This window comes from Maylandia zebra, linkage group LG7 (assembly GCF_041146795.1).
Source record: "Maylandia zebra isolate NMK-2024a linkage group LG7, Mzebra_GT3a, whole genome shotgun sequence".
Classification (NCBI taxonomy): Eukaryota; Metazoa; Chordata; class Actinopteri; order Cichliformes; family Cichlidae; genus Maylandia; species Maylandia zebra.
Window position 1 is genome coordinate 48,026,677 of NC_135173.1, and position 26,369 is coordinate 48,053,045.

General features: G+C 39.9%; 1 protein-coding gene across 1 annotated transcript in view; it reads left to right on the forward strand.

The window, feature by feature from the left end:
• pappaa (pregnancy-associated plasma protein A, pappalysin 1a) overlaps positions 1 to 26,369 on the forward strand; it is a 105,183-nt gene that overhangs the window by 11,460 nt on the left and 67,354 nt on the right. The window contains exons 3-7 of the mRNA XM_014409760.4: positions 5,371 to 5,516; positions 5,835 to 6,128; positions 6,471 to 6,663; positions 6,902 to 7,023; positions 15,970 to 16,471. Of these exons, the coding sequence (XP_014265246.2) occupies positions 5,371 to 5,516; positions 5,835 to 6,128; positions 6,471 to 6,663; positions 6,902 to 7,023; positions 15,970 to 16,471 (1,257 nt within the window). The remainder of the gene's footprint in view (positions 1 to 5,370; positions 5,517 to 5,834; positions 6,129 to 6,470; positions 6,664 to 6,901; positions 7,024 to 15,969; positions 16,472 to 26,369) is intronic.

A 26,369-nucleotide genomic window follows, 5' to 3' on the forward strand; every position in this document is an offset into this window, starting at 1 on the left:
TGTCATTGCCATGCCAGCGTGCCCCAGCTTTCACACTTAGCTGCCCTAGACACATGTATACGAGGCGAATTTATGGCTTTATATGAATTATATATGGATGTAAATGGATGAAGTCATAATCCCCCATTTAATATGTATCAGACATAAAAGCATTAACACGACAGTTTGAGCTGCTTCATGGACCCCTGAATTTCCCCAGCAGAGATGCCCTGCAGTGACGCTTCATTATAGTTAGGATCAATTTTCTTCACTCGCCTTACCTTTTGCACTTTCCCTCCCTCGTTTTTTTTTTCTCTCCTTCTCTCTCTTTGTAAGTCTTTGAAACTTGTTTTCCCAGGACAAAAGTAGTGTGGTTAAATGCATGGAAAATCCTGTCTCTCCCAAGTGGCTCATCTAAGCTGAAAAAACATGATAAGAGGCAAGAGTGGGAAACATGGGTTAGTGGATGGGGAAATAGTTGAGGGGTCTATGAGAGAGAACATTGGGCGGTTGGTGTAAAGTGAGGTAAAGGGTAATTTGCAGGGAGGTTTGAGTAAGATAGATAGTTCAATTCTCAGAGCAGTTCTGGTTACATCCCTATGATAGTGTCATTGGGGACTGAGTTCCTGTAACGGCAGCAAACGAAAATGTAAAACATCCACGACAACATAGTCAACACTGTGTGAAATCAGAAACATGCACACATGCACATACAGACATACAAAAGCTTTTTGTATGTTCAGCTTTTGTCAGCTGACTACAGTAAAACTGAGTCTCGCTTTGATTCTCTCTTGCACACTAAAGTGTTAAGGGCCAAGGCTGTTAAAAAAATGAAATTGTGATTAGTAAATTAAATAGAGAATTTCTCCCCTTATTCATTGCTGATGCTGACTCATTCATTTCAGCATCAAAAACCGCGTGACCCCTTTCTCCCAACATGCATGTCCAAAAACTCTGGACAAATATTTTCTGAGGAAATAATGAAATTCCTGAAATTATTAGAAAGAGGGACCTTATATGATCTGTTTTCTCTCTCTCTGTCTATCTCCTTAGACCTGGCCCCTGCGAATGCCCTCTGTTGCTCTTGCATAGGCTTGACGAAAGCATGTAGTACACTAAACCTTTTATTGAAAACGTCTGTTTTAGGGGAGCACTGAATCTTCACTAAGCAGCCTTTATTTGACTTGCGACTTCAGGTAGAAGCAGATTTGTCCAGCAAAACTTGATTTTATGAGGCACTTTGTGTAGCTGCATATAAAATGTGCATTGGTGGTAACTTTAGTAGGGTTACTCCTGTGGGGAAAAATAAATTATCTCACTGGTCAAAATTCTTCCAAAACACTGCCAAACAACAGTGTTACTGACTTTTAAAATACTGTTTTTAGGCTACAAGAACATATGCTATGAGGCATACATTTAAATATTTTATACAGACGTTCCATCACAGGTCAAAAGTTTTCTATTGGATTGAGATCTGGTGACAGAAATATTTTACAAATCTTCTATTGTCAGTGTTAGTTAGCCAGTGTTAGTTGTAGCTTCACTTTCCTGTTCTTAGCTAACAAGTGTGGTCTTCTGCTGCTGTAGCTCATCTACTTCAAAGTTCCATGTGCTGTGCTCTCAGAAACGGTCTTCTACATCCAGTAGTTCAATCCAGTGACGATTTGAGTTATTGTTTTCTTTCTGTTGGTTTCAAGCAGCCTGGCCATTTTCCCCTGACCCCTGGACTCAACAAGGCATTTTCACTGAAGATATTTTCTCTTTTTCCGATCATTTTCTGTGAAAACTACAGATGGTTGTATGGGAAAATCCCAGTAGATCAGCAGCTTGTGAAATACTCAGACCAGCTCATCTGGCATCCAAAAGTCTTGTAAATCACCTCTCTTCCCCATTCTGACTGAACTTCAGCAGGTCGTCTTGACCATGTCTACATGCTAAAATGCACCGAGTTGCATAAGATGTCTAACTCAGAAGATCTCTAGAAGATAGGAAAAAGACCCTGTTTCAAAACACACACACAGATGCAACACACGACAATTAAATAATTTCCCCCAGGGATCAATAAAGTATTCTGATTCTGATTCTGAATTACAATTTAAAGTACCTGATACCATAAATAGGAAAAACAGCATGCAAAGACATATTTTTTCTAATGCTAAAATGCCCATGCAGCTACGCCTATTGGTGCAACCAAACAAAACACTGTAATTCATCTGAAACATGAAGATATCAAATCTGACATCTCCACTTTTAAATGATTACAGGATCGTTCACTTAATTAAACAGCTGTAGTTTGTGACACTTGTTTGTGATAACCTCTGGTGACTTACTTCAGCTGGCATAGTAAAGTAATCAAATCAGGTGCATGCATTCAGTGGAACTATGCACCACCTTACTTCATAGCAATTCAAAACATGCTCACCCATTTCATGTATTGAGTGGGAGAGTAAATATAAATAGCTCAGTCCAGGATTACACTTCACAAAGGTATGAGTCTTTGAAGATTTTCCTTTTATCTATATATTTACCTCAGTTCCCTTAAGTGGGACAAATGTAATATGAAATGTAGTGAAAAAAAAAAACTTTTACAAATTGATTTGCATGCACGAAAAGTTGGTGCTGGAATCGATTCAACAAATTTTAAAAACAATTTACACTTTTCATGTACTAAGTTAATAAAATCCAACGTGCTCAGGGAAGTCTATGATTAAAATGACACTGAATTAAAGCAAAGTGAATAGCATTTAAATTTGGACCTCCTGTTTTGTTTCTCCTTTCTCTGAGGAGTTTGCCTATGTGGCTGTCCTCCCACAATCCAAAGTTTAAAGTGGTTGTAGGTGTGGATGTGTCTTCCTGAGCTAATCATGTGATTGACTGGCAGCCGGGTCTCCAGGGTGCATTTTGCCTTTTGCCCTCTACAAGTGACCACAGAAGAAGAACAGTGAATGAAATCAATTTATTTTTATTTACTGGAGGAGAGTCAGGTTTAGCCTCAGTTCACTTAATCTTATGAGGACATGCAAAATGTGAGCACAAAATAAAAGGCAGGCAAAAGGGTCACACAAAATGGGTCAAAACATCTACAGACCTAATTTGCCATAGTATGACTTGGGTCTTGTTTTGTTTCTGATAAACTCTTGTTTATACATCCACTGAATATCTATTTCAAAAGTCTCCCTAAGCCAAAGGGAAAGAATAAACTATCATTTCAGCATATGCAACAAATTACTGACTCTTCCAAGAGATGACTGAGCTTGTTGATGCTGTTTGCCAGGACCACCAGCCAGGCTCATAGAGAAAACTGTGCTTGATGTGTTCATAAAATGAATGACAGTTTCACTGCTGGAAAGATATCTCATTGTGTTGAGTGATTGCACTCATTTGTACTGCCGTTAATGCTCAGAGAGCCTGAGACAGAAGATTATGCCTTGAGAAGGGAGACATCGGAATACCTAAACAATTAATTCAAATGTCAGGCTGACATAAAGTCAGACTGGTCTCAGATTGTCGGTAGAAAACTCATGATGCAGTGAATAGAACATCTTGTTGTAGGACATTATTTCATTCTATGAGCATGCTAAGAATCCATCATATAAATTATAATATTTTTTCTTAATACAAAAGGGTAGAGTAAAATTTTCTCATGCATTGTATAAAAATGTTGGTATTTATAGACATTCAAAGAAAAAGGCTTTCATATTTCAAATATTTATCACAATATACATATATATTTACAACTTTGGAGTGCAATCATGTGGGAAAAAAAGGAAAAAAGTTTTCCCAGGACCCAGTAGTTTTTTGAAAAACCAAGCACACCCACAAGATTCTGTAAGAACTAAAAGGGTAGAAGCCAATTGCTACTAATCAAATAATAAAAACAGGAGTTTTGGAGGTCTGGTGGCCTGGGCTATCACATCTCAGGAAGAGTCAAGAAGTCCCACAAACAAGCCAAAATACAAAAAAAAGAAAACAAGAGCTACATCTCAGACTCTACAGGCCTCAGTTAACATGGTAAAACCTTCCTGATAGAAAGGCTTAACAAGTATGGCTTGGTTGGAAGGGTCGACACAGGAAAACCTCTTCTCTACAAAAGGAATGAGATAGCACAGCTTAAGTTTGCCAAGTTTCATCAACCCACAAGACAGATGAACCCAAAGTGGAAATGTTTTGGCCATTAGGCAAAGTGCCACAAAAAATAAACAGAACACATCAGCACAAACAACTCGCACCAATTGTCAAGCACGGTGGTGGAGGGGTAATAATTTAGGCTTGTTTTGCAGTCACGGGACCTTGCAGCCATTAACTCAGTCAGACCCTTTTAAGGTCATGTGTCTAAAGGATCAAGTTTGGCTGAATTCGGAAATTATGGGACAATGATCTCAAGAAGCTGTTTCAAAGACCCAGTCAAAGTCTAGACTTCAACCCAACAGAAATGTTGTGGCGGGATCTTAGTAGAGCTGTGAGTAAACAAATGTCCACAAACCTCAAAGAACTGAAACAATATCAAGTGTCTAATTTGACTTTCAGCAGTAAAGTATATGTGGCTTGTATGTTGAAATTATAAGGTGCCAGAACCATTTCAGAACTGGCTATTACTTGATTCGTCCTTCAACATAAAACACTGTCATGCACACAAAAAGAAAAACATCATAGTGACTCTTAGCATGCACTGTAGTTCCAGTCAAACTCTGTCAATAATTGCACATTTGGGATTATTATACGGTTTATTGTACTTTCTAAATGATAACGTCAACAACATGGTCTGTACTCTCCCTTCCACCACAAAAATGTAAATGAGCCTTAAAGCCTGAAATTAGTTCAGTGTAAATCAGACTGATGGCAACTTGATTTACAGTGATTATAATAATATAATTATATTTAAAAACATCACAACCCTCTCCTGGTGTACAGTCGCTGGTGAAAGAAAGTAAAACATAATTTTATTGTTATGTAAGTACTTGTTGGCAGTGCCAGATAGTTTGTAGTCAACATTCATTTTGGATGGAGGAAGGAAAACATTCTTCACCCCTAACCAGCTGAAGAAGATGCATTTTATTACGTCCTTATTAATTTGTACACATGGTTTAAAACACTAGCTGGCTTCAACAAGATCATTTATTCTTCTTGGAACTTCATTCTTTTGGTTTCAAGGTCCTTGCAACTGCCAGCACATTAAATAAATATTTTAGTTCATTAGGGACCTAAATCTGAGTTCTGGTTTCGTGAATGATGACACTGCATAAGCTCTTTTGGCTAGGAACAGTGTTTTTTCTTTTCTTTTTTTTTTTTTTTGGACTTGGTGAAATCTGGAAATGACTGTCTTAATTGTTAAGCCATTAACTTAATGTGAAATACTGTGTTTGTGTTGTTTTGGGGTTTTTTTTTCCACAGAGCCTATTTGGATATGAAAGAGATCAAAGAGATTTTGCAGTTGGATGGCTCAACTCACCTGAATGTTTTCTTTGCCAATTCTTCTGATGAAGATCTGGCAGGGGTTGCCACATGGCCCTGGGACAAAGAAGCCCTCACACACTTGGGTAAAAGACAAAGCGCATAAATAAATGCATGCATGCAAACTCACATGCAGTTACATAAGTACAGGCACACATCACCTTCAACTTCTTTGGCAGCCCAGATTGTTGATTTGGAGTAATTACAGTTCAAGCCCCAAGCAGTTTCTGTCTTCATCACAGCTCTAACAGGGAAGAAGGTGATAATGAAGCTGAGGAGGCCCATGAATAATGTATTGTCTGAATCATATCCCTGTGCCACAATTACTTTACACTACATTAGGAAAAGGCATTTGTGTGGTGTGTGATTGAGTGCGAGTGACTTCTTTCACTGTGTTTTTCCAGGTGGAATTGTGCTGAATCCTTCCTTCTACGGCACATTTGGTCACACTGACACAATGGTCCATGAGATTGGTCATAGCCTCGGCCTTTACCACGTGTTTCGAGGTGTGTCCGAGACTGAATCATGCAATGATGCGTGCTTGGAGACTGAGCCCTCAATGGAGACTGGGGACTTGTGTGCAGACACCAAACCCACTTCCAAATACAAAGGCTGCAGCGATCCTGAACCAGGCAATGATACTTGTGGCATCCGTCATTTCACGCATACACCGTTTAACAATTACATGAGTTATGCAGGTGAGACTGGGCCTCTGCATGTGTTGAGCTACTTACCAGAGGAAAACTTTATAGTTACCCTTTTTGTGTGTCACAGCTAATGTATAGAAATTGTCCCAGAGAACTTTTTGAGTCTGTGTGCATAGTGTGTGTAAAAAGTATTAGGGAATCTCAGCATTAGCGAATCTTTCATGGCACTCATAATGTGCTAAAGAATTTTAAAAAGTTATTTAAAGGGAAAATGCTCATAAATTATCTTGTAGCTTGTTAAAGTAGCTTGTTCTCTTCATAGAAAATGGACCTGCACGATGATCAATCTCAAATTGTATCCTCACACTGATTAACTACCTCTTTTTTCTGCAGATGATGCTTGTACAGACTCTTTCACAATGAACCAGGTGGCTAGGATGCACTGCTACCTGGACCTCATCTATCAGACCTGGCAGCCTGCTTCCAAACCTCCTCTGGTGCCAATGGCTCCTCAGGTGGTTGAGCAGCATCATAATTCCATCACCCTGGAATGGTTTCCACCAATTTCCAGACAGTTTTATGACAGGTGAGATGAACTAGATATGTTATAGTTCTGATACATCCATGTATTGTGATGGGAATTTAATACTAAATATCTTGTTTACACAGTTACATACTTGAAAGTGAGTCCAAATCTAAAGGGCTTAATAAGCTTAACATTGTTACAATTGTCTTGTCACTTCTGGTGTTTGTTTATTGCGTATAAATGACGTGTATTTGGTATGTATCTAAGTTGGTTGCTGTACTGCCTGTTGGTTTCCTAGAGAAGTGGGATCAGTGTGTGACAAATGCACTGAAGGGAGAGTCCTACTACAGTATGCATCAAACTCGTCTTCTCCACGACCATGTGATCCATCTGGTCACTGGTCCCCTCGAGAGGCTGAAGGTACAGTACAGTACTTTATACTTGACTTCTTTTTGACACTGAATTTTCCCAGTCTAGTCTGGCTTTTGCTGTGGAAGTGTAACACATCTTTGTTACATCAAAGAAACACATCTTTGATGTCATTCAGACATCTGTCACTTTCTTGATTTTTTGACCTCTTTCCTCTAAAAGCAATTTTTCATATAAAAACCACACCACATCCACAGTTTACAGTACCATAACACAATTTGAGGTAACTTTTTGTTGCTTGTTTGTTTGTTTAATTTGTGTGAGTCAGTACCCCAACATGCACAAACCTTTGGTGACTGACTCAACCCTAAACTATGCAAATGACTCACTGGATTCATAACACTTGGGCCGTGGGACAACATGGAAGGATCAAGGAGGTCGTTTCCCAATGGATGGTGCTGTATGGTACCACAATTCCCATATGCAGGTTCAGGCCCAAAACCAAGGTCAAAGATCACATGTTAGCCCTAACGCTCTACTGAGAGGAGCCTTGTCTTTCCCTTTTCTAGTCTTGCCCTGGTGCTGAATTGAAAGAAGAGGAATTGGACTGGGACATAAATAAGGCAGTAGAGATGAAGTATTTAAGATTTAAAAATAGTTGTTGTCCCATCTGTGTACCTCTGATCTCACTGTTGTCCTGGCAGTGGCAGCATCAAACATACTTTGGATATTATGCATGCATGTAACTAAGTGCAGCTAAAAGTGCAATAAACATTTGAAATAATATAAACACTCAGCGACCACTTTGTCAGGTGCACCTTATCAACTGCTTGTTGAAGACAGTGTAATGATTAGAGAAACTGCAATAAAACCCAAGAGGTACATCCACAGACCTCAGTTAGCATCTTAAATGTAAAACTCACAACAGCACAATTAGACTCTTAGGCACAATGTCCATTGGGCAGATGAGACCAAAGTGGAGGCATTTGGCCATAAAGCAGAGCAACAAGTTTAATAAAAAACAAACATAGAATATCAGAACAAACACCTTACACCAGCTGTGAAGCATGGCGGTGTAAGGGAGATGATTTGTCCAGCCAAAGGACTTGGGGGCCTTGTAATTATTGACCATGACCATGAAGTATTCTAGAGTCAGGCCATCTGTCTTATTGCCAAAGCTTGGCTGGAACAGGGTCATGCAACAGAACAAAGAGCAAGAGCGCTCCAGCAAATGTACTACAGAACGGCTGAAAAAGAAAAGAAATCAAGATGTTGCAATGACTCACTCACAAGGGCGTTTAAACCTTTTCATGGGTGCTCAGGCATCTCTAAATTTCATCATAGCACCCCTAAAAATAACTATAGTAATAATAATAGTAATAATAATGTTTTGTAGTGTTATTGACTTTATCTTAGAAAGTTATATTTTGCCAACTTGTCTACACAAAACAGAATAAAATAAAAACATGGCCCCTTTAGTCTGGTTGTCAAAGCACTCTTGGGCAAGATACTGAACCTCGAGTTGCCTGCAATGCATCAAAGTGTGAGTGTGTGAACATTTGGTTAAAACTGGTTGGGCACAGAAAAAAGTGTGTGTGTGTGGATAGGTGAATGAGCCTTCTTGTAAGAAAGTGCTTTAAATGCTCAAAGTAGAAAAGCGCTATGTGAGCACAGTCCATTTACCAATTTGGACTGTTTGGCTTAATTAGTTTTCGCTTAGTTAAGCGCAATTTGCAGGATGTATAATCCTAACTACAGGAGGCAGATGTTAAACACAACTGCAAAACAGATGTCACTTCTTAAACACAATGGCTTGTTGCTGATGTTAACCAACAAATGCCAGCACAGAGTGCGCAGCCAGCAAGAATGAGCTGACGGTTGATACCAACAATAAATCGAAACAATGTGAGGCGCAAAGGAGGAAATGGGAGATCGAGAACAACAATGTCAGATGAAAACTTGGCAATTGGGAATGACCATGTTTGTGTACATACAATGGACAGCCTGAAACGTATAGTATGAGATTTACATGCCTATAATTTACTCACAAAAAATGTCTCATCTTTTTGTTTTTGCTGTAGTGTTTAAGGAATGCTCTGTAGTGTTATTATTTTTTTGACTTTTCTGTCATCTGAAAACTTTGTGCGGTTTTGGGCACAGATAAAATTGTTTTGATGTGATTGTTTGGTTTTTGCCAGTAGAGTCAGAGGTTTTGTTAATGTTGTTTGAAAATTGGGTTTTGTGTTTACAGTTTTCAGAAAAGAGGGGACGGTTTCAGAAAAAAGGATCTTAGCAACTGGGAAAAACCATAATTACTAATAAGGTTGTGCAGAACCAGCCCAGAATCCATAACAGGGACGGGCAACCCTGCAGCTTCTGTGACCGAGATCTATTATCCAGTCATTATTAGGCCTTACAATTTAAGAGGCTGGCAAGGTTTTGATTGTTTTGGACAGGTTTTCTTTGGATCTATACTTGTCTCTACTGTGCTTTATTTTAGTTTAAATTGAATATATGTTTATTTATCTCTCATATGAAGCACTATAAGCACTGTTTAATACTGAATTTTTTCAAATTCAATTTTAAATTTAATTTCACAAAAATGTTATTGATGTGATCAAATATATAGAATTACTAGGATTTACATTTTACAACAAACGTTTATTTAAGCAGAGTTATTTAAATATGAGCTTAACTCCTAACCTACAAAATGACAGGAATGCACATATTCATGAAATAACTATGCATAAATTATATAATCCTTCATTTTAAAAAAAGGAAATTTAGAAACTGCTGATCTACTTGGATTTTCCTGCACAGCCATTTCTAGGGTTTACACAGAATGAGCTGAAAAAATGAAAATAACCAGTGAGTAACAAAAATGGCAGAGGTCAAAGTCCTTTGAGCACATAGGAAGGCAACAGCCCCTCAGAAAACCACATAATACAAAGAAGGTATGCAGAGAAGCGTCTCTGGAATGCATAACATGTCAAACCTTGAAGCAGATGGGCTACAGCAGCAGAGGACCACACTAGGTGCTGTGCTTATCAGGTAAGAACAGGAAACTGAATCTACTATAGTTTGCACAGGCTCACCAAAATTGGACAACAGAAAATTGAATAAACATCCCCTGATCTGATGAGTCTGAATTTCTGCTGTGATATTTGGATGTTGGCATAAACAACATGAAAGCATAGATCCATCCAGTTCAGGGTGCTACTGTTGGTGTAATGGTCTGGGAGATATTTTGTTGACACACTTTGCTCATCAACTAAAAAATTTTTAAATCCCACAGTTCACCTAAATATTGTTGCTGGCCATATCCATCCCTTTATGACCACAGTGCACCCATCCTCTGATGGTTGCTTCCAACAGGACAGTGCATAATGTCACAAAGACCAAATCATCTCAAACTGGTTTCTTGAACATCACAAGGAGTTCAGTGTACTGAAATGACCACCACAGTCACCAGATGTCAATCCAACAGGTGCAGCAATAGGATGTGTACATCCCATGTACCTTTGTTAGGTCCATAGGGTGTACCTTATAAAGCACCTGCTGAGTGTTTATACAGCAGACTCTTATATAAAAATAAATAAATTCAACTTTTACATTCACGTACACATCAGTGACAATAAATATAAATAATAAAGTCATACCTGCGGTAACAGTCAAACCACAACACAAGGCTAGAAATGAATCCTAATCAAAGATGATTAAAATTCTGAATCATGTGTCAGTATGTGTGGATGCTGAACAGCAGCTGCTGAACCTTGCCTTTACACTGTTTATAGTGTGTGAACCAGAGGCAAGTCTGGGCTTGTCTAATATGATGTGTGTTTAAACTGTTTTTTCCCTCTTGGAAAGGGTCTTTGTTTGGTTCTCTCTTAACTCTGCTCGGGCCAGCTTCTCACTGGATACACAGAATACTGCAGCTGCTGTCCCTCTATAATGTTGCAAATGTGATCAGTAGTCACGTTCTGTCATTAGAATGCTAGACATTAAATTACTTGCTTTAAGATTATTATAGTTAGATTACTGGCAAAAATTCCTGTTTTGGAAGATGGGCGCATTGACGTGAATGCAAACATACATGGCACCTGTTCTTCAATGTCTTCCTCCTTATACTACTTGACTGGGAAACACTAGCATGGCCAGGGTGAGCCAGAATGCTTCTCATAAATCTTTACTACTCTAAGCCCTGGAGAAATTTGGCTGAAGTAAAAAAGCAATAATGGGGGGGGGGCAAAAACACATGGATATGGATTCCAGGAGTGGGTAAGAGAGATTGGGTGGGATCGAAACCACCCAAGATAGTTAAGAGAATTGCATGTGGTTGGTGACATGAGTGAAGGAGGACTGATTGAAAACAGTACTGCACGATGCAAGCGAAAAGGTTCAGGATGTGTATGTTTGACAACTGTATTTTGCTTTACTTTGCAGTGTTTCACTTGCAATCTGTAGCACAAACATTATTTTCTCTAAATATCTATGGATTTAATCCTTTAAACTAAACAGCAAGCATCTGTGAAAAATCAGAGACACCTCACTAAAAGAGTTTTTAAAGATTTGTCTGCCTGACAGTATAAGCATAGACTGCTATTTTGCATTAGGCTCAAACAACAATACAACAACAAACAAACAAACAAAGAAAAACAGCAAGCAGAATGGTGATTAGCACTGCCACCTCACAGCAAGAAGGTCCTGGGCCTGAGTCCACCGGCCAAGTGTCGGGCCTTTTGTCGTGGAGTTTGCATGATCTCCCTGTGCCCGTTTGGTGTCTCTCTGGGTACTTTGGCTTCCTCCCACACTCTATATACACGCTCATTAGGTTAATTTGAGATGCTAAATTTTAGGTGTGAATGAGAGCATGAATGGTTGTCTGTCTCTTTGTGTTAGCCCTGTGACAGACTGGCGGCCTGTTCAGGACCCCTTATCCTGCCTTATGGCACCCGGGAGAGGCTCCAGCCCCTCCAGCACCCCTGATTTAGATAAACGGAAGAAAACAGTTGGATGGAATAAGTACATCTGAAATGGATGGTTTGATAAATGGATGGATTCATTGGGAATTAAACGAGAGGAATGAAGTGAACAGAGCTGATGATATTGGTAGTCTTTCTTGACACTTTGATAGCTTCTACACATGTAATTTATCACTTGTCTTTCATTACTGCTGTCAAATTGACACTACAGAGCACAAAACAATATATCAAAGGATGAGATTATTGTCATCCATCCTGCCAGGATCAAACACAGCGCATTGGTCATTCTGTCACAATCAAAGGACACATTTGCTGCTTCAGCTAAAAAAAATCTATTTAATTCTAACACATTCACCCCAAATTTACAGTGACTTTAGTGTACAGAGAGCATAAAGTCCCCTGTAAATTTTGTAACATTTTCTTATGGTATAACTATTTGAGTTATAGTAGTTAGCTCCTTCACTGTGCACCAAAATAACTTAAAATTAAAAAAAAAGGCTTGTAAATGCTACCTGATTTGATATATATTTTCAAGACAAGAGTGCCCATTGCCTGTATAAGTGAGTCTGTGTGTCTGCAAAGTGTCTCTCTGTTTGTATGTGTCAGGGCAAAAGCATTGGAGGGGGGGGGGGGGGCGGGTTGACGTCTGCCTTCTAAGTGAGAAAGTGTGTAGCAGTGTGACAGTGAGTCATCGATAGTGAAAGCCAGAGCCAGACACTTCTTAGAAAGCATAAAGTGTGCATGCCCGGACATATCCCTGTCTGTTTATTCATCCAGCTCTATGGACTTTTTCTGGATCAGTATGATTGTAACCAACATCTATCCTAGAGTTGTACTTCACCGATTACAGCCAGTATTAATTGTCTTGACTTGAAAAGAGCAAAATGTTTCAGCCGCAGTTTTCTGGCCAGTGTCATTGCCGAGTCAGGAATTCCATTTTTGTTGACAAGGAGCCTTTAGGATGCATTTAACAGACAGTTATTAAATAAAGTTTAAATGTGGCAAAAAGCAAGCCTCACAGAGTGTAATACTCTTAAAGTTAAGCATAAACCTCCAAACGAAGGATTTGCTTGATTAGCAGAAAGAAACAAAAAATACATTTGGTAAAAAATATAAATCTCTCCTCATATCAACCAGACAACAACAAAAAAATAAGTATTGGAGTAACACAAATGGAGGAAATATGCAGGGTTGTCCAGCAAAAAAGTTTAACCTAGCTCAACAATTACTGAAAAATATTTGGCTGCCAGCTGCCATTGGGTCAAAGACAAGGTTCTGCCAGAGGGGTTACACAGAGACAACAGACATTCATACCTATGCCAAAGTTATAATCATCAGTTCATCAGTTCTGCACACAGTAAACAGCTTTTAGAGCAGCATATGCTCACATCCACATGTCTTTTTCGGGGAAGGCCTTGCATTTCAACTGAAAGTATGCTACTTCATGAGTCATTTCTTAATGAGAACAATCAGGGAACTTCCATCACCCCAAATCTCAAGAAGCTGGGACTTTGTGTAAAATGTAAATGAAAACAGAATGCAGCAACTTTCAAAGCTCATTTTTAATTTGATGATGGGGTAACAAAAGATTGGAAAAGTAAGTGGCACTAAAAAGAAACAGCTGGAGGAACATTTTGCAGCAAATTAGGTTAATTGGCAACACCTCAGTGACATTATTGGGTATAATAAGAGCATGTTAGAATGCCAGAGCTTCTTAGAGGTGAAGATGAGCAGAGGTTCACTAATCTGCACAAAAACTGCAGTTACAAATTATATGACAATTTCAAAATAATAATCCTCAATTTAAACTGTGAGGTCTATGGATAGCTCATCATCTAGAGTACATAATCTCATAATAAAAACTTGATAATCTGGAGAAATCTTAGTACGCCTTTGGACAAGACTAGAAATCAAATATTGGATGCCCCCAGGCCTGGTGGCAATAAGCAGGACTGCATTAAAAAACAGACATCATTCTATCATTGAAGTCACAGAATCGCTCAGGAACAGGTCCACAAATCCTTATCTGTGAACACAGTTTGCTGTGCTAACTGGAACTGGGATTAAAGCACTATGATGCAAAGAAGACGCCATGTGTGAACATGATCCAGAAATGCTACTTTCTTCTCTGGGTCAAAGTGGAAAATTGTTTTGTGGTCAAACAAATTGAAATTTGACTGAAGAGTTGAGAGACCATCTCGCTTGTTACCACTGCTCAGTTCAAAAGCCACCATCTCTGAAGGTATGAGCTTGTATTTAGTGACTTTGGACATATGGAAAGGCCCCATCAGTGCTGAAAGGTATATATAGGTTTCGTAAAAAATGTTGTCATTCAGATCACGACTTCTTTCAGCAAGACAATGCTAAACCAATGTGTCACCAAACAAAATATGATAAAAATGACCCAGGACTGAGACAAGAACAGCCAAGAACAACATTTGTCTCCTAAAAGTCTCCCCAGCTCCCACATGTTTATGCGCTCCTGTTAAATAAAAGAAATGGTGGTAAACACTGTCTCTACTTATTTGCGATGTGCTGCTGCCGTTAAATTCATAATGAGGGGTGGTGGTATTTTTCTGTCTAAACATTTGACATGTTTTGTATCTACTACTGTGAATAGCACAAATATTTTTTACACAAATTTTCTTGCAAATTATCCCATTCCTTCTTTCAGAGTTGGGGTTGTAAAAAGGGATGTGACAAATTCAAATTTTTAACAGAAGGGGAACAAAAACTGCAGCGAAAACAAAAAATAACAAGCACTAACCCATTTTACCCAAAACAAAACCTTGTTACAAGAATCCAAATGGCACCAATTTCTTGGAATGTGTAAAATTTGAATGTGGAAACGTCATTTGCATATAAAGCTACATTAAATTCATTTTTAAAACCCCAAAACAAACAAGGGTACTGCCAATCAACTTTAAAAACAAAACAAAAAACAGTTTATACTGCCTTGGGTTACACAATGGCACCTCTACTCTTTCTCCTCTTAAATCTTCAACCACATAATTCCTGTGCCAGAGCAGGAGTGGGGCCCACCATAACAGCTGACATTACAAAATATTTTCAGTGGCTACAGCTCCTTTCCTTGCAAACTCAATGAAAATTTACCCAGAAAGCCGGGATTACATGAGCCGAGCAAAGCCAACCTCTTGGAGTACCTTAGTTCATTCTCTTCCAGCCTCCCGCTTTTCTCCCTCTCTTCTCTATTTCTTACTCTCTTTCTCTTTTCTTTAATTCACCTCCACACTGGCCACACACACACACTTACAGTACAATAATAAATGTGTTGAGATAATGTGGCTTGGAAACCATATTCAGTCTTCACTTGATTAAACACTGGAATTTTGCATGGTGCCCAGAAATGAGGTTAGCAAATGGCTTCTTTGGTTGCCAGCTTGGAAATGCACAAAAGGAAATTGAGGGAGAACATAGTGTCTGCCGCTTGCTGGCTTCTAAAAGTGCTTGATGAATGTTAGTGTACGTCACTTGGGATAATCCAAGTTAGCTGTGTGTGGACTCCAAATATGGCTGGAGTGTGACTGTTAGAGGTTGTAATGACTGCGCTGAAGTGAGAACCCTGCACAGGGCCCCTCTCAGAAGGTACACACCTCAGCTCTGCCTTTCCTCTGCAGATGGACTCACAATGAACTCTCAGTTTCACCTCAACCTTGATGTTGCAAGCACTGCAGATACACCAAAAAGATTGTTGATGCGATTAAAAAAAATAAAAAATAAAAATCTGTCGGCAATCTTTTTTAATATTTAGTTTAAATTTACCTGTTCGGTTATCTTAAAATAGTTCTGTACAATAGTGTATTTGAATTCATCATTATGTGTCTGCATGAGTGTTTAATAATCACCCATAGCTGTATCTAAAATGGTCAACATAAGCTTGTGAATTATTTAAAGTTTTTGTGTTGCCTACGTGTGTGTGTGTGTGTGTGTGTGTGTGTGTGTGTGTGTGTGTGTGTGTGTGTGTGTGTGACTGCTTTGTAATTTCATCCCATAGGCCCTCCTGATGTGGAGCAGGCTTGTGAACCAAGTGTGCGTACCTGGAGCCCTCATTCAGCAACCGAGCAAGACATCGTTGGCCTGCCAGAGTGCCCTTTACAGGGCTGCATGCTTCAGCTAGAGTTCGCCTACCCACTGGTACCTGACTCCTTGACTGTGTGGGTTACATTTCTTAGCCGCGAGGAAACAGCGCTGCCTGCGATCCATAACATCTTGCTGCTGACCGTCAGTGGAAACAACATTTCACTGGGTCCCAGCAATGTTTTCTGTGATACCCCGCTCACTATGAAGCTGGACATTGAGGAAGAGGTGTATGGGGTACAGTTCTACACTATGGAGCATCATCTGGAGATCGACGCCACTCTCTTGACATCCAAGCCAGACTATAAACTCTGCAACCATTGCCAGCCTTTACGCTACCGCCTGTTGCGTCAGCCACCCTTCACACATGCCCCCAACGGTCTGCTGCTGAATGAACCTACCCACCGATATAGAGATAGGTGAGTGACCTGGTAGGTGAATATTTTTCTATGAGTGCCCAAACCTCCACGTAAATCGCTACTCAAAGCCTGTCAGGATCACACAAACATTTCTGAGTGAAATATTTCTGACTTGGCCTGTTCATAGTCAGTGTTGGTCAAGTTACTTAAAAAAAGTAATCAGTAACTAATTACTGATTACTTCCCCAAAAAAGTAATCCCATTACTTTACTGATTACTTACTTTCAAAAGTAATTAATTACTTAGTTACTTAGTTACTTTTTAAAAACACAATTTACAACCTGAAGAGGTTGTAAATTGAGGAAAAGTCCCTTTTTAAAACTTGTTTTATTAGTTGTAATCTTTTAACTTCATGCATCAAGCAAAAAAATTTTTGTGTTTACACTCACTCTTTCAAATAGATGCAAGTAAAACACAGCAGAAAATAATTAAAGTCAAAGACTAGCGGTCCTGTTGCACTATTTTCACCTGTAAAGCAGGAGTGGGGTAGGCGGAGGTTTACGCTGGTGCAGGTGTGCCGCGGTCAGTTGAAGAATCCGCGAGTTTCTCTGTCGTATCCCACTCAGTGCTTGCTTGGAAGTTTAGGGGGGTTTCGCTGTAACAAGAAGTTTTCTTCCCACACACAAAGGACGCTAATGTTTTTGTCACTTTTTATGGAATCAAACTTAAAGTAAGGTCAGTACTTCCACGCTTTAAACGCTGCACGCTCATACTCTCGCCCGCACTCGATATAGAACATCGCACTTGCTTACGTCACTGTCACTGTCATTGTCATGAGACATTCTTGCAAAAAAAAAATCACGGTTTTAGTAACGCAGTAACGCAGCGTTCCTACGGGAAGTAACGGTAATCTAATTACCGTTTTTGCAATAGTAATCCCTTACTTTACTCATCAGATTGCCCATTTTTGTTCATAGTCCACCAGGTTTTATGTATTTCAGCTTGTCATATGTTTTGTGCAAGCTTGCTGGCAGGTGGGCAGAAAGACAAACAAAACAATTCAAAAAAACCGCTTGTACAATAAGTTTGCAGCAGCCTGAAAAATATTTCTGCAAACGGTTGTTTATGAGAAAAAATGGAGACTTGCTGAGCAGTCACTGTATACTTTCCTTCTTTAGTGTGATGTAATTAGGAGTTTTTTCAGGGCATGCCAGTAAAAAGTGTTTTGTTTTTTTTTATCTGTGGAAACTATTCACTTAGCTATGTTCTCGTAATACAAGATATCCTTTTTAATGCCCCCAGGAACATAAGCAAGCCGCCTCTTGTTCTGCAGTTTCAAATCTGTTGCCCAACATTTGTTTCCTATAAGTCATAGGTCAGTTATTGCCCACATTTGCTTCCCCCCCATATTCCATGAAAGGGCAAATAGACGGCCTGTTGAAGGTATTATCTGCACACTGTGGTGAGAATTTAATCCTTTGCTTTTATGGAATGTGCTGACACAGGAAAAAAACATGTTGCTATACATGACAGAGCTGTGTGTTGTGCCATCCCACTATCATGCTGTCAGCCTGGTTCCCATGAGAAGGATAGTGCTTGATAAGAGGCAGAACAGTGAGCACGCACATTATGCAGGATGCAGTGATGATATCTAACTTCCATAAAGTGCCTGTACATAACTTCCCAGTATACAGTGGGGCAAAAAAGTATTTAGTCAGCCACCGATTGTGCAAGTTCCCCCACTTAAAGTGATGACAGAGGTCAGTAATTTGCACCAGAGGTACACTTCAACTGTGAGAGACAGAATGTGAAAAAAAAATCCATGAATCCACATGGTAGGATTTGTAAAGAATTTATTCGTAAATCAGGGTGGAAAATAAGTATTTGGTCAATAACAAAAATACAACTCAATACTTTGTAACATAACCTTTGTTGGCAATAACAGAGGTAAAACGTTTACTATAGGTCTTTACCAGGTTTGCACACACAGTAGCTGGTATTTTGGCCCATTCCTCCATGCAGATCTTCTCGAGAGCAGTGATGTTTTGGGGCTGTCGCCGAGCAACACGGACTTTCAACTCCCGCCACAGATTTTCTATGGGGTTGAGGTCTGGAGACTGGCTAGGCCACTCCAGGACTTTCAAATGCTTCTTACGGAGCCACTCCTTTGTTGCCCGGGCGGTGTGTTGTGGATCATTGTCATGTTGGAAGACCCAGCCTCGTTTCATCTTCAAAGTTCTCACTGATGGAAGGAGGTTTTGGCTCAAAATCTCACGATACATGGCCCCATTCATTCTGTCCTTAACACGGATCAGTCGTCCTGTCCCCTTGGCAGAAAAACAGCCCCATAGCATGATGTTTCCACCCCCATGCTTCACAGTAGGTATGGTGTTCTTGGGATGCAACTGAGTATTCTTCTTCCTCCAAACACGACGAGTTGAGTTTATACCAAAAAGTTCTACTTTGGTTCCATCTGACCACATGACATTCTCCCAATCCTCTGCTGTATCATCCATGTGCTCTCTGGCAAACTTCAGACGGGCCTGGACATGCACTGGCTTCAGCAGCGGAACACGTCTGGCACTGCGGGATTTGATTCCCTGCCGTTGTAGTGTGTTACTGATGGTGACCTTTGTTACTTTGGTCCCAGCTCTCTGCAGGTCATTCACCAGGTCCCCCCGTGTGGTTCTGGGATCTTTGCTCACCGTTCTCATGATCATTTTGACCCCACGGGATGAGATCTTGCGTGGAGCCCCAGATCGAGGGAGATTATCAGTGGTCTTGTATGTCTTCCATTTTCTGATGATTGCTCCCACAGTTGATTTTTTCACACCAAGCTGCTTGCCTATTGTAGATTCACTCTTCCCAGTCTGGTGCAGGTCTACAATACTTTTCCTGGTGTCCTTAGAAAGCTCTTTGGTCTTGGCCATGGCGGAGTTTGGAGTCTGACTGTTTGAGGCTGTGGACAGGTGTCTTTTATACAGATGATGAGTTCAAACTGGTGCCATTCATACAGGTAACGAGTGGGGGACAGAAAAGCTTCTTACAGAAGACGTTACAGGTCTGTGAGAGCCAGAGATTTTCCTTGTTTGAGGTGACCAAATACTTATTTTCCACCCTAATTTACGAATAAATTCTTTACAAATCCTACCATGTGAATTCATGGATTTTTTTTTCACATTCTGTCTCTCACAGTTGAAGTGTACCTCTGGTGCAAATTACTGACCTCTGTCATCATTTTAAGTGGGGGAACTTGCACAATCGGTGGCTGACTAAATACTTTTTTGCCCCACTGTAGTGTGAGTATCCGTGGAAGGTTGCCTACAGTAGGAATGTATTTATTTTGAGGTTTTGGCACACTTCAGTTATTATTGATGTACTGTAGGTAGTTTTACTGCTGTGGTGTATTTCACTAGCTGTGGTTGCATTCCAGTGGTGGTGGTCAGTTGCGATGGCTGTCTGTTTTCTGTTGTGAGAGCATGTGCGATCTTGTTTCTGTTAAATGGTCAGCGAAGATCTAGCAAGTAAGTATGTGTGTTCTAGCCATAAAAGTCTGTAGCTCATCCAACTGAAGAAGAATAGTGTGTCTTTTAGGACAATTTATTTGGAAACACTGTGGAACAAAACAAACAAAATAAAAACATACTGTACAACCTCCAAAAGGCAGAATGAAGGGGCATAATGTTTTCACTTTCTTTTACTGAGCAGGGCATAAACATTAAATTAGACACGTCGTTCGGAATACTGATGCAGGCCCATTGGCTCGTCACGAAGCATAACGAAACAAACATAACCTCTGACATTGTGAAGGTCACCCAGATGTTTTTGTCCGCCACAAATCCAGCGTAAAGTGCTCCGTTTGACTACCTGAGTCGATTTGCTGAAATGCTTTTCTTGACCACACAGACAGTTGCATCGTCTTGCAGTATGTTTCAGTGGGTTTGACAGACACGGATGATTGACCCTCCACTTTCAGGCTTACTGGCCTTCAGATTAGTTGAGGCAAACTGAGCAAAGGAGATGCCAGAGAACATACCTCCTAAGTATCAACCCATGTATGATGGATTGTTTGGTCAAAGTAACGAGATGCAAAGTGGGAGTTAGGACTACTTGAGGGGTAAATTATGGCCATGATTGGAGGGCAAAGAGGGACAGTATTAGGAGGTCAAGCAAATGTAAGGAAAGAAGGTAGCAGAAGATGGTTCCACTCCTCCTCAAAGGAGGTCGTCCAGTAGCAGTGCTGCTACTGCCCCCTTTGCAATTTAACTCTGGTTCTGTACAGTTCTGCATATTATCTGCCACATTTATCCCTTTAGCTACTCAAGTCTAGATTTGCTTGTTTAACTATTGTGTGGCACTCTTTTTGGCTAATTCTGAAAGCAAGTTAGATCTTAAACCGAGGACTTTATATGTAGTTCTGGTCAAATGGGGGGAACAGCAGTTCTTTCCTTTAAGTCAATCTAATGTTCACACTCAGTTCACACAGCTATTTGAAAAAGTAGGCAATGTTTCTATATCACTTTATTGTCAACACATTAATTTATTTTGTTAATAGAGTTAGGGGATTATTTTTTCTCATAACAAGCAGTAAAAATCACCGATTAGTCGGAAATCCTTTGACAGCAGCTACAGCGATTATTACTTTACTCTCTTCGATCACCTCTTCATTACAAACATAAAAAACATAATCCATAGCAAACCGTTAGTAATCTGGTAAAGTAACTAAGTAAAGTAAAATTTTATTTATATAGCACATTTCTAGATAAAAGATCACAAAGTGCTTCACAAGGTATAAAACAAAATGGTAAATGGCCTGTATTTATATAGCGCTTTACTAGTCCCTAAGGACCCCAAAGCGCTTTACATATCCAGTCATCCACCCATTCACACACACATTCACACACTGGTGATGGCAAGCTACATTGTAGCCACAGCCACCCTGGGGCGCACTGACAGAGGCGAGGCTGCCGGACACTGGCGCCACCAGGCCCTCTGACCACCACCAGTAGGTAACGGGTGAAGTGTCTTGCCCAAGGACACATCGACCAAGACTGTCCAAGCCGGGGCTCGAACCGACAACCTTCCGATTACAAGGCAAACTCCCAACTCTTGAGCCACGATCGCCCAAAAAACAGACAAAAGTTAACAAAATGCAATTCTAAAAAGATGTGTTTTTAGTTGTTTTTAATCTGGTAAAGTCTGGCTTGTAACTGGTAGAAGTCATTAATCAGCTAAGGGTTAAAGGTTCAGGAAGAGCCAGGACATTTCTCTGTCCTTGTTTAGTTTATTTGATCATTTTTCATCAGGCAAATGCAGCTGTTTAGGCAAAAGGAAATAGAAACTACAGACCCGCGCAACCCAGAGGACTTCTAAAAAGGCATACGATTGCCATAAAAATTATTTCCTGTCCTGTTTGAATAATTTATTTTAGCTCTATACATATAGCACAGGTTAGTGTGGGTGTATAATTAACAGTCCTGAAAAGTAAGGCTTTGTTTGGTGATCTTGCAGGTTCAAATTAAGTTGTTTTTTTTCTCAACTTCCATACATTTATCTGTTTTTCTCATCTGGAGTCTTTCCGCCAAGAACAACAAGGAGCTACAGAATGGAAATGCATCTGCACATAAGTGTCCACATATCAGTAAAGGTTGGAACACACAGACGAGCACAGGCACACACCGGCAAACTTCTTGCTGTTAGTAGCTTTCACGTATGTTAACTCATGGCTCTGTGTGGTTTTGAATACCTTTGAAATGCATATTACAGGGCTTTGTTCAAGACTTCACAAGAGAGCCACTATGAAAAAAAAAAAATTATTCTGGGGTTTTGAGAAGAACAAAAAAGCACTAATGATGAAATCTTATCATGTGACACGTTGACAGTGATTGTAGTAATGTCCTTTGAGCTATGAGTTATACAGCAGATATTTTACATAGCTATAATTAGTTACAGATAAGTGTGTTTTTATGAATACTGGATAGGAATTCTGATACTAAATTGTTTGAAACCTATAGGTGTGGCTGTTATAAATTCGTCCACAACATCACTATGTGCTTTTGAGGTAGCAAACAAACAAACAAATTAAAAATCTCTATGCTATTTGTTCATTCTTCTCTGCTGCCAGTGGCTTTACTAACATATGACCACATTTAAACTGGTGCCGTTTTTATGCCCGAATCATTCAAAGTTCGGCATTAAGTGGCTCTGAAAATGGTCAGGCACATGGATTGGACTAAAAATAATTCAGTAAGAAAGCATTCAGTGTTCAAACAAAATTTTGAAAGACTTTCCGAAACCCATGCTCAAGATCAGTAAAAAAAACCAAAACAAACAAAAATCCCCACAAAAACACGATGAGAAGAAAGTCTGGCTACTTTGTCAGTGAATGCAAATTCATTGATTAAACTTCACATTAATTAATTAAACAAGAAAATGGGAAAATTAATAACCGTGAACACAAATCAGTAGATTAAATATCGCAGCTATTTCACCCGCTTCCCAGAAGCTGTGTTGTATCATTATATCAGTGACAAGAGGAGAAAAAAATGTTGTGCGAAAGGACAAAGGACCCCACGATGGAGTTTTGCAGATCCTGAGGAAACTGCCTTTGTGCCCCAAGCTGACTGTGATGTATGACACGAGGGGGATCTGATCTCGTGGTGTTTTCTCAGAAAATAACTGAGGATGATATATGGCTCAGTCGACATGAGCTGATAATCTGTTTATTGCTTTTTAAATAAGAAAGTCATGGGGCACGCTTAAATAAAATGTTTGCAATTGACTGCTACAGTATTGACACGGGTAACGAGTTTGCAGTTCTTTGCCTGTATAGACCTAGGCGCCGGACATAACCACAGTCTTTGGCTTAGTCACTCACCTCAGCTTCCTTTCTAAGCCTTTTAATCCCAGCGTGGCTGTAAACCGCCGCTCCAACTTTGCTACTGAAAGAAGAACATGATTCCCTGGAGTCGTGATAATAATAATGAATAATAATAATGGATTGGATTTATATAGCGCTTTTCAAGGCACCCAAAGCGCTTTACAATACCACTATTCATTCACACACTGGTGGAGGCAAGCTACAGTTGTAGCCACAGCTGCCCTGGGGCAGACTGACAGAAGCGAGGCTGCCATATCGCGCCATCGGCCCCTCTGGCCAACACCAGTAGGCAAGTAGGGTAAAGTGTCTTGCCCAAGGACACAACGACCAGGACAGAGAGGCCACGGATCGAACCGGCGACCTTCCGGTTACAGATGCGATTCCCAACCCCCTGAGCCACGGTCGTGAGCCATTTTTTACACGCTTTTCCCAGCAATCACATCATCGTGCATGCGAGAACCCAAATGCCTGATATAATCGAATCGTGAGATGGTTTTTAACCTGATAGTACACAGTCTAATTGCACCCAGGTAAGAATGTTGGTGGTAACAATCTGGGGAATTTATTTATCTTACCTCACTCCCTACATGTAAGACAGTTGTGTGACCTATCCTGAGAAATTTACCTGAGTTCATGTGTGAGAATTGTCAGAGAAAGAAGCACGCAGCACTGTTTTTATCTTGATTTTAGTCCCTAAATCAAACAGCATGTTTGTTCAAACAGCCATGTATTGAAAACTACAGCACTGTTTTTAGTTGTATTTGTGAGATGACGGTGAAAAGCTAGAAGGACTGACCATCAGCCTAACGAGAACTAGATTACCTCATTAGATCCAGTCATTAAAATCATCCTTTCTGCTTGTTCTTGCATGAGCAGGCCTCCCATTGTGGCCCAATCAGTAAGTGCTAGTGCTTTTCAGTGCATTGTGCCTGAAACCGAGCGGCCCAAATACCTGCCCATCCACAAAAGGGAAAGTTGTGTGCCTCCTTTCAAAGCGGCATCTGTTTCTCTCTTCTTTCCGTCTATTCTGCATGTTTGCTTTGCTCAAAGATAAAGTCTCCCAGAGCTTGACTTTTCCAGAGGCTAAACTAATTCAATTAGAAGGGACATGTTTGAGTGTAACCTAGAGTTGCACCAGTATGAACCAACATTGCGGAACAGGGCATACTGTTGTGCAGATGAGAGTCTGTCAGGCCAAACGTTCTGTGTTGATAATAATAAAGCCAACATAAATAACTAATCTCAGGCACGAACTTTGCTGTAAGAGAATTCATTTTGTTACTTGATCTTTAGGCTTGTCACTTTTTATATTTCGTACTTCATGGCGAACTTGCACTTGGTCTAGGTCTTTCTGTTGGGAATGCCATGAACAAACATGGAAAAGTGAAGAAGAGATTACATGTTTTACCCTAAGCCTCTAATTGAAAACATTTACGTGTTCTCATTCAGTAGTAAATAAAAAAAAGTTCTCAGAAAAGGCAAAGGCTTTCCTGAACCTCATGCAAAGCCTTCTTTGAAGACTCTTTAGTTTAAATCTTTGGGGTACCAGGGAAAGTTCAGTGCTTGATCCTGCTGATGCGTTACATTCACACTCTGGAATATATGGCAGCTTTGGGAATAGTGTGATATGCCTGTTTTAATTAAAGCCTGTGTGTATGCGTCTCTCATTGCTATGTAATTCTATGGACTGTATGCGAGGTGCTTTCTGTAATAGGCATATTTATGGTCCATGTGAAATAATCCATGGCTAAACTATTGGTTCTACTTAATCCCATTCATAGATGCCGTTTTTAACAGATATACCAAAAAAAGGCTGCATGCATACAGCATTCAAGCATTCCCTTTACTTTAAGAACTGAAAGACATCAACATGCGCTACTGCACATTAACTGTTGCGCTGTTTGATTGTACTACAACGTCTTAAAAAGATATATTCAAAAGTTGTATTCTTTAAATGTAAAGTGATTTTTTTATAACGCCTGCAAATCAGAAATCCAGTATCTCAAATAATAACGATCTTTCCTAAGATCAATCAAAAGATACAATACAGAAATGTCCAGCGTTTGTAAGGTATGTTCATTTATATACTCAATACATAAGTCTGTGGCTCCTTTCACACAAATACTTGCATATTTTTGAGTAATTTCAGCGCAGTGTGGGATTGAGGCAATCAGCCTGTGGCCCTGCTGAGGAGTTATTGAAGCCCAGGTTGCTTTGATTGCGACCTAACCTTGTCTGTATTTTTATGTCAGGTGTTTCTCATCTTCCACTCGACAGCATCCCATACATTCTCTATGAGGTTCAGATCAGGGGAGTTGGCTGGACAATCCAGCTCGCACGCTCAAGACAGATGTTTTAGAAATAACACATCATGTGTTAATTTTTAACACATCTGCGTGTCTTGTTAAGGACTAAACACACGTTGTTTTGAACACCGTCACTGTGTAGCACATTTAGCACATTCTCTGTATTTAAATATTTCTACAAACTGAGCAACAGTCTAGAAGTTTTTCTCCAGGTAAGACGTTTCTAACATTGTCTCGGTTAGCTACAGTATAACAGTTGTAGCTCCTTTCTTGAATCTTCTCCTTGTGAACATCTCACAAGTTCTTCAATTGACTTTTTTTGACAATCCTCTCAAGGCTACAGTCACCCGTGTTGCTTTTGCACCTTTTCCTACCACACATTCCCTTCCAGTCAACTTTCCATTAACATGCATCGAAACATCCGATTTACTCTGTGAGTAAACTCTATGAACAGCCAGTCTTTTCAGATGTGGTTTACCCACCTCATGGAGGGTATGGATGATTATCATCTGGACAACTGTCAGCAGTCTTCCTCATGACTGTGGTTGCATGTACATATTTTATTGAAAGAAACATGGTATTTATACTGTTTAAACAATAACGGACTCAAAATCAAAATATTCTGATACTCTGAATATATGAACATAGACAAAATTTGACAACGACTTATATTTAAGTTCCCAAATCTTATGCCATGATCACTATCCACCCCCCAAAACCACGAAAGCCTAAGAATGATGAATGAGAAGCCGTACCATAACAAATGCAAATC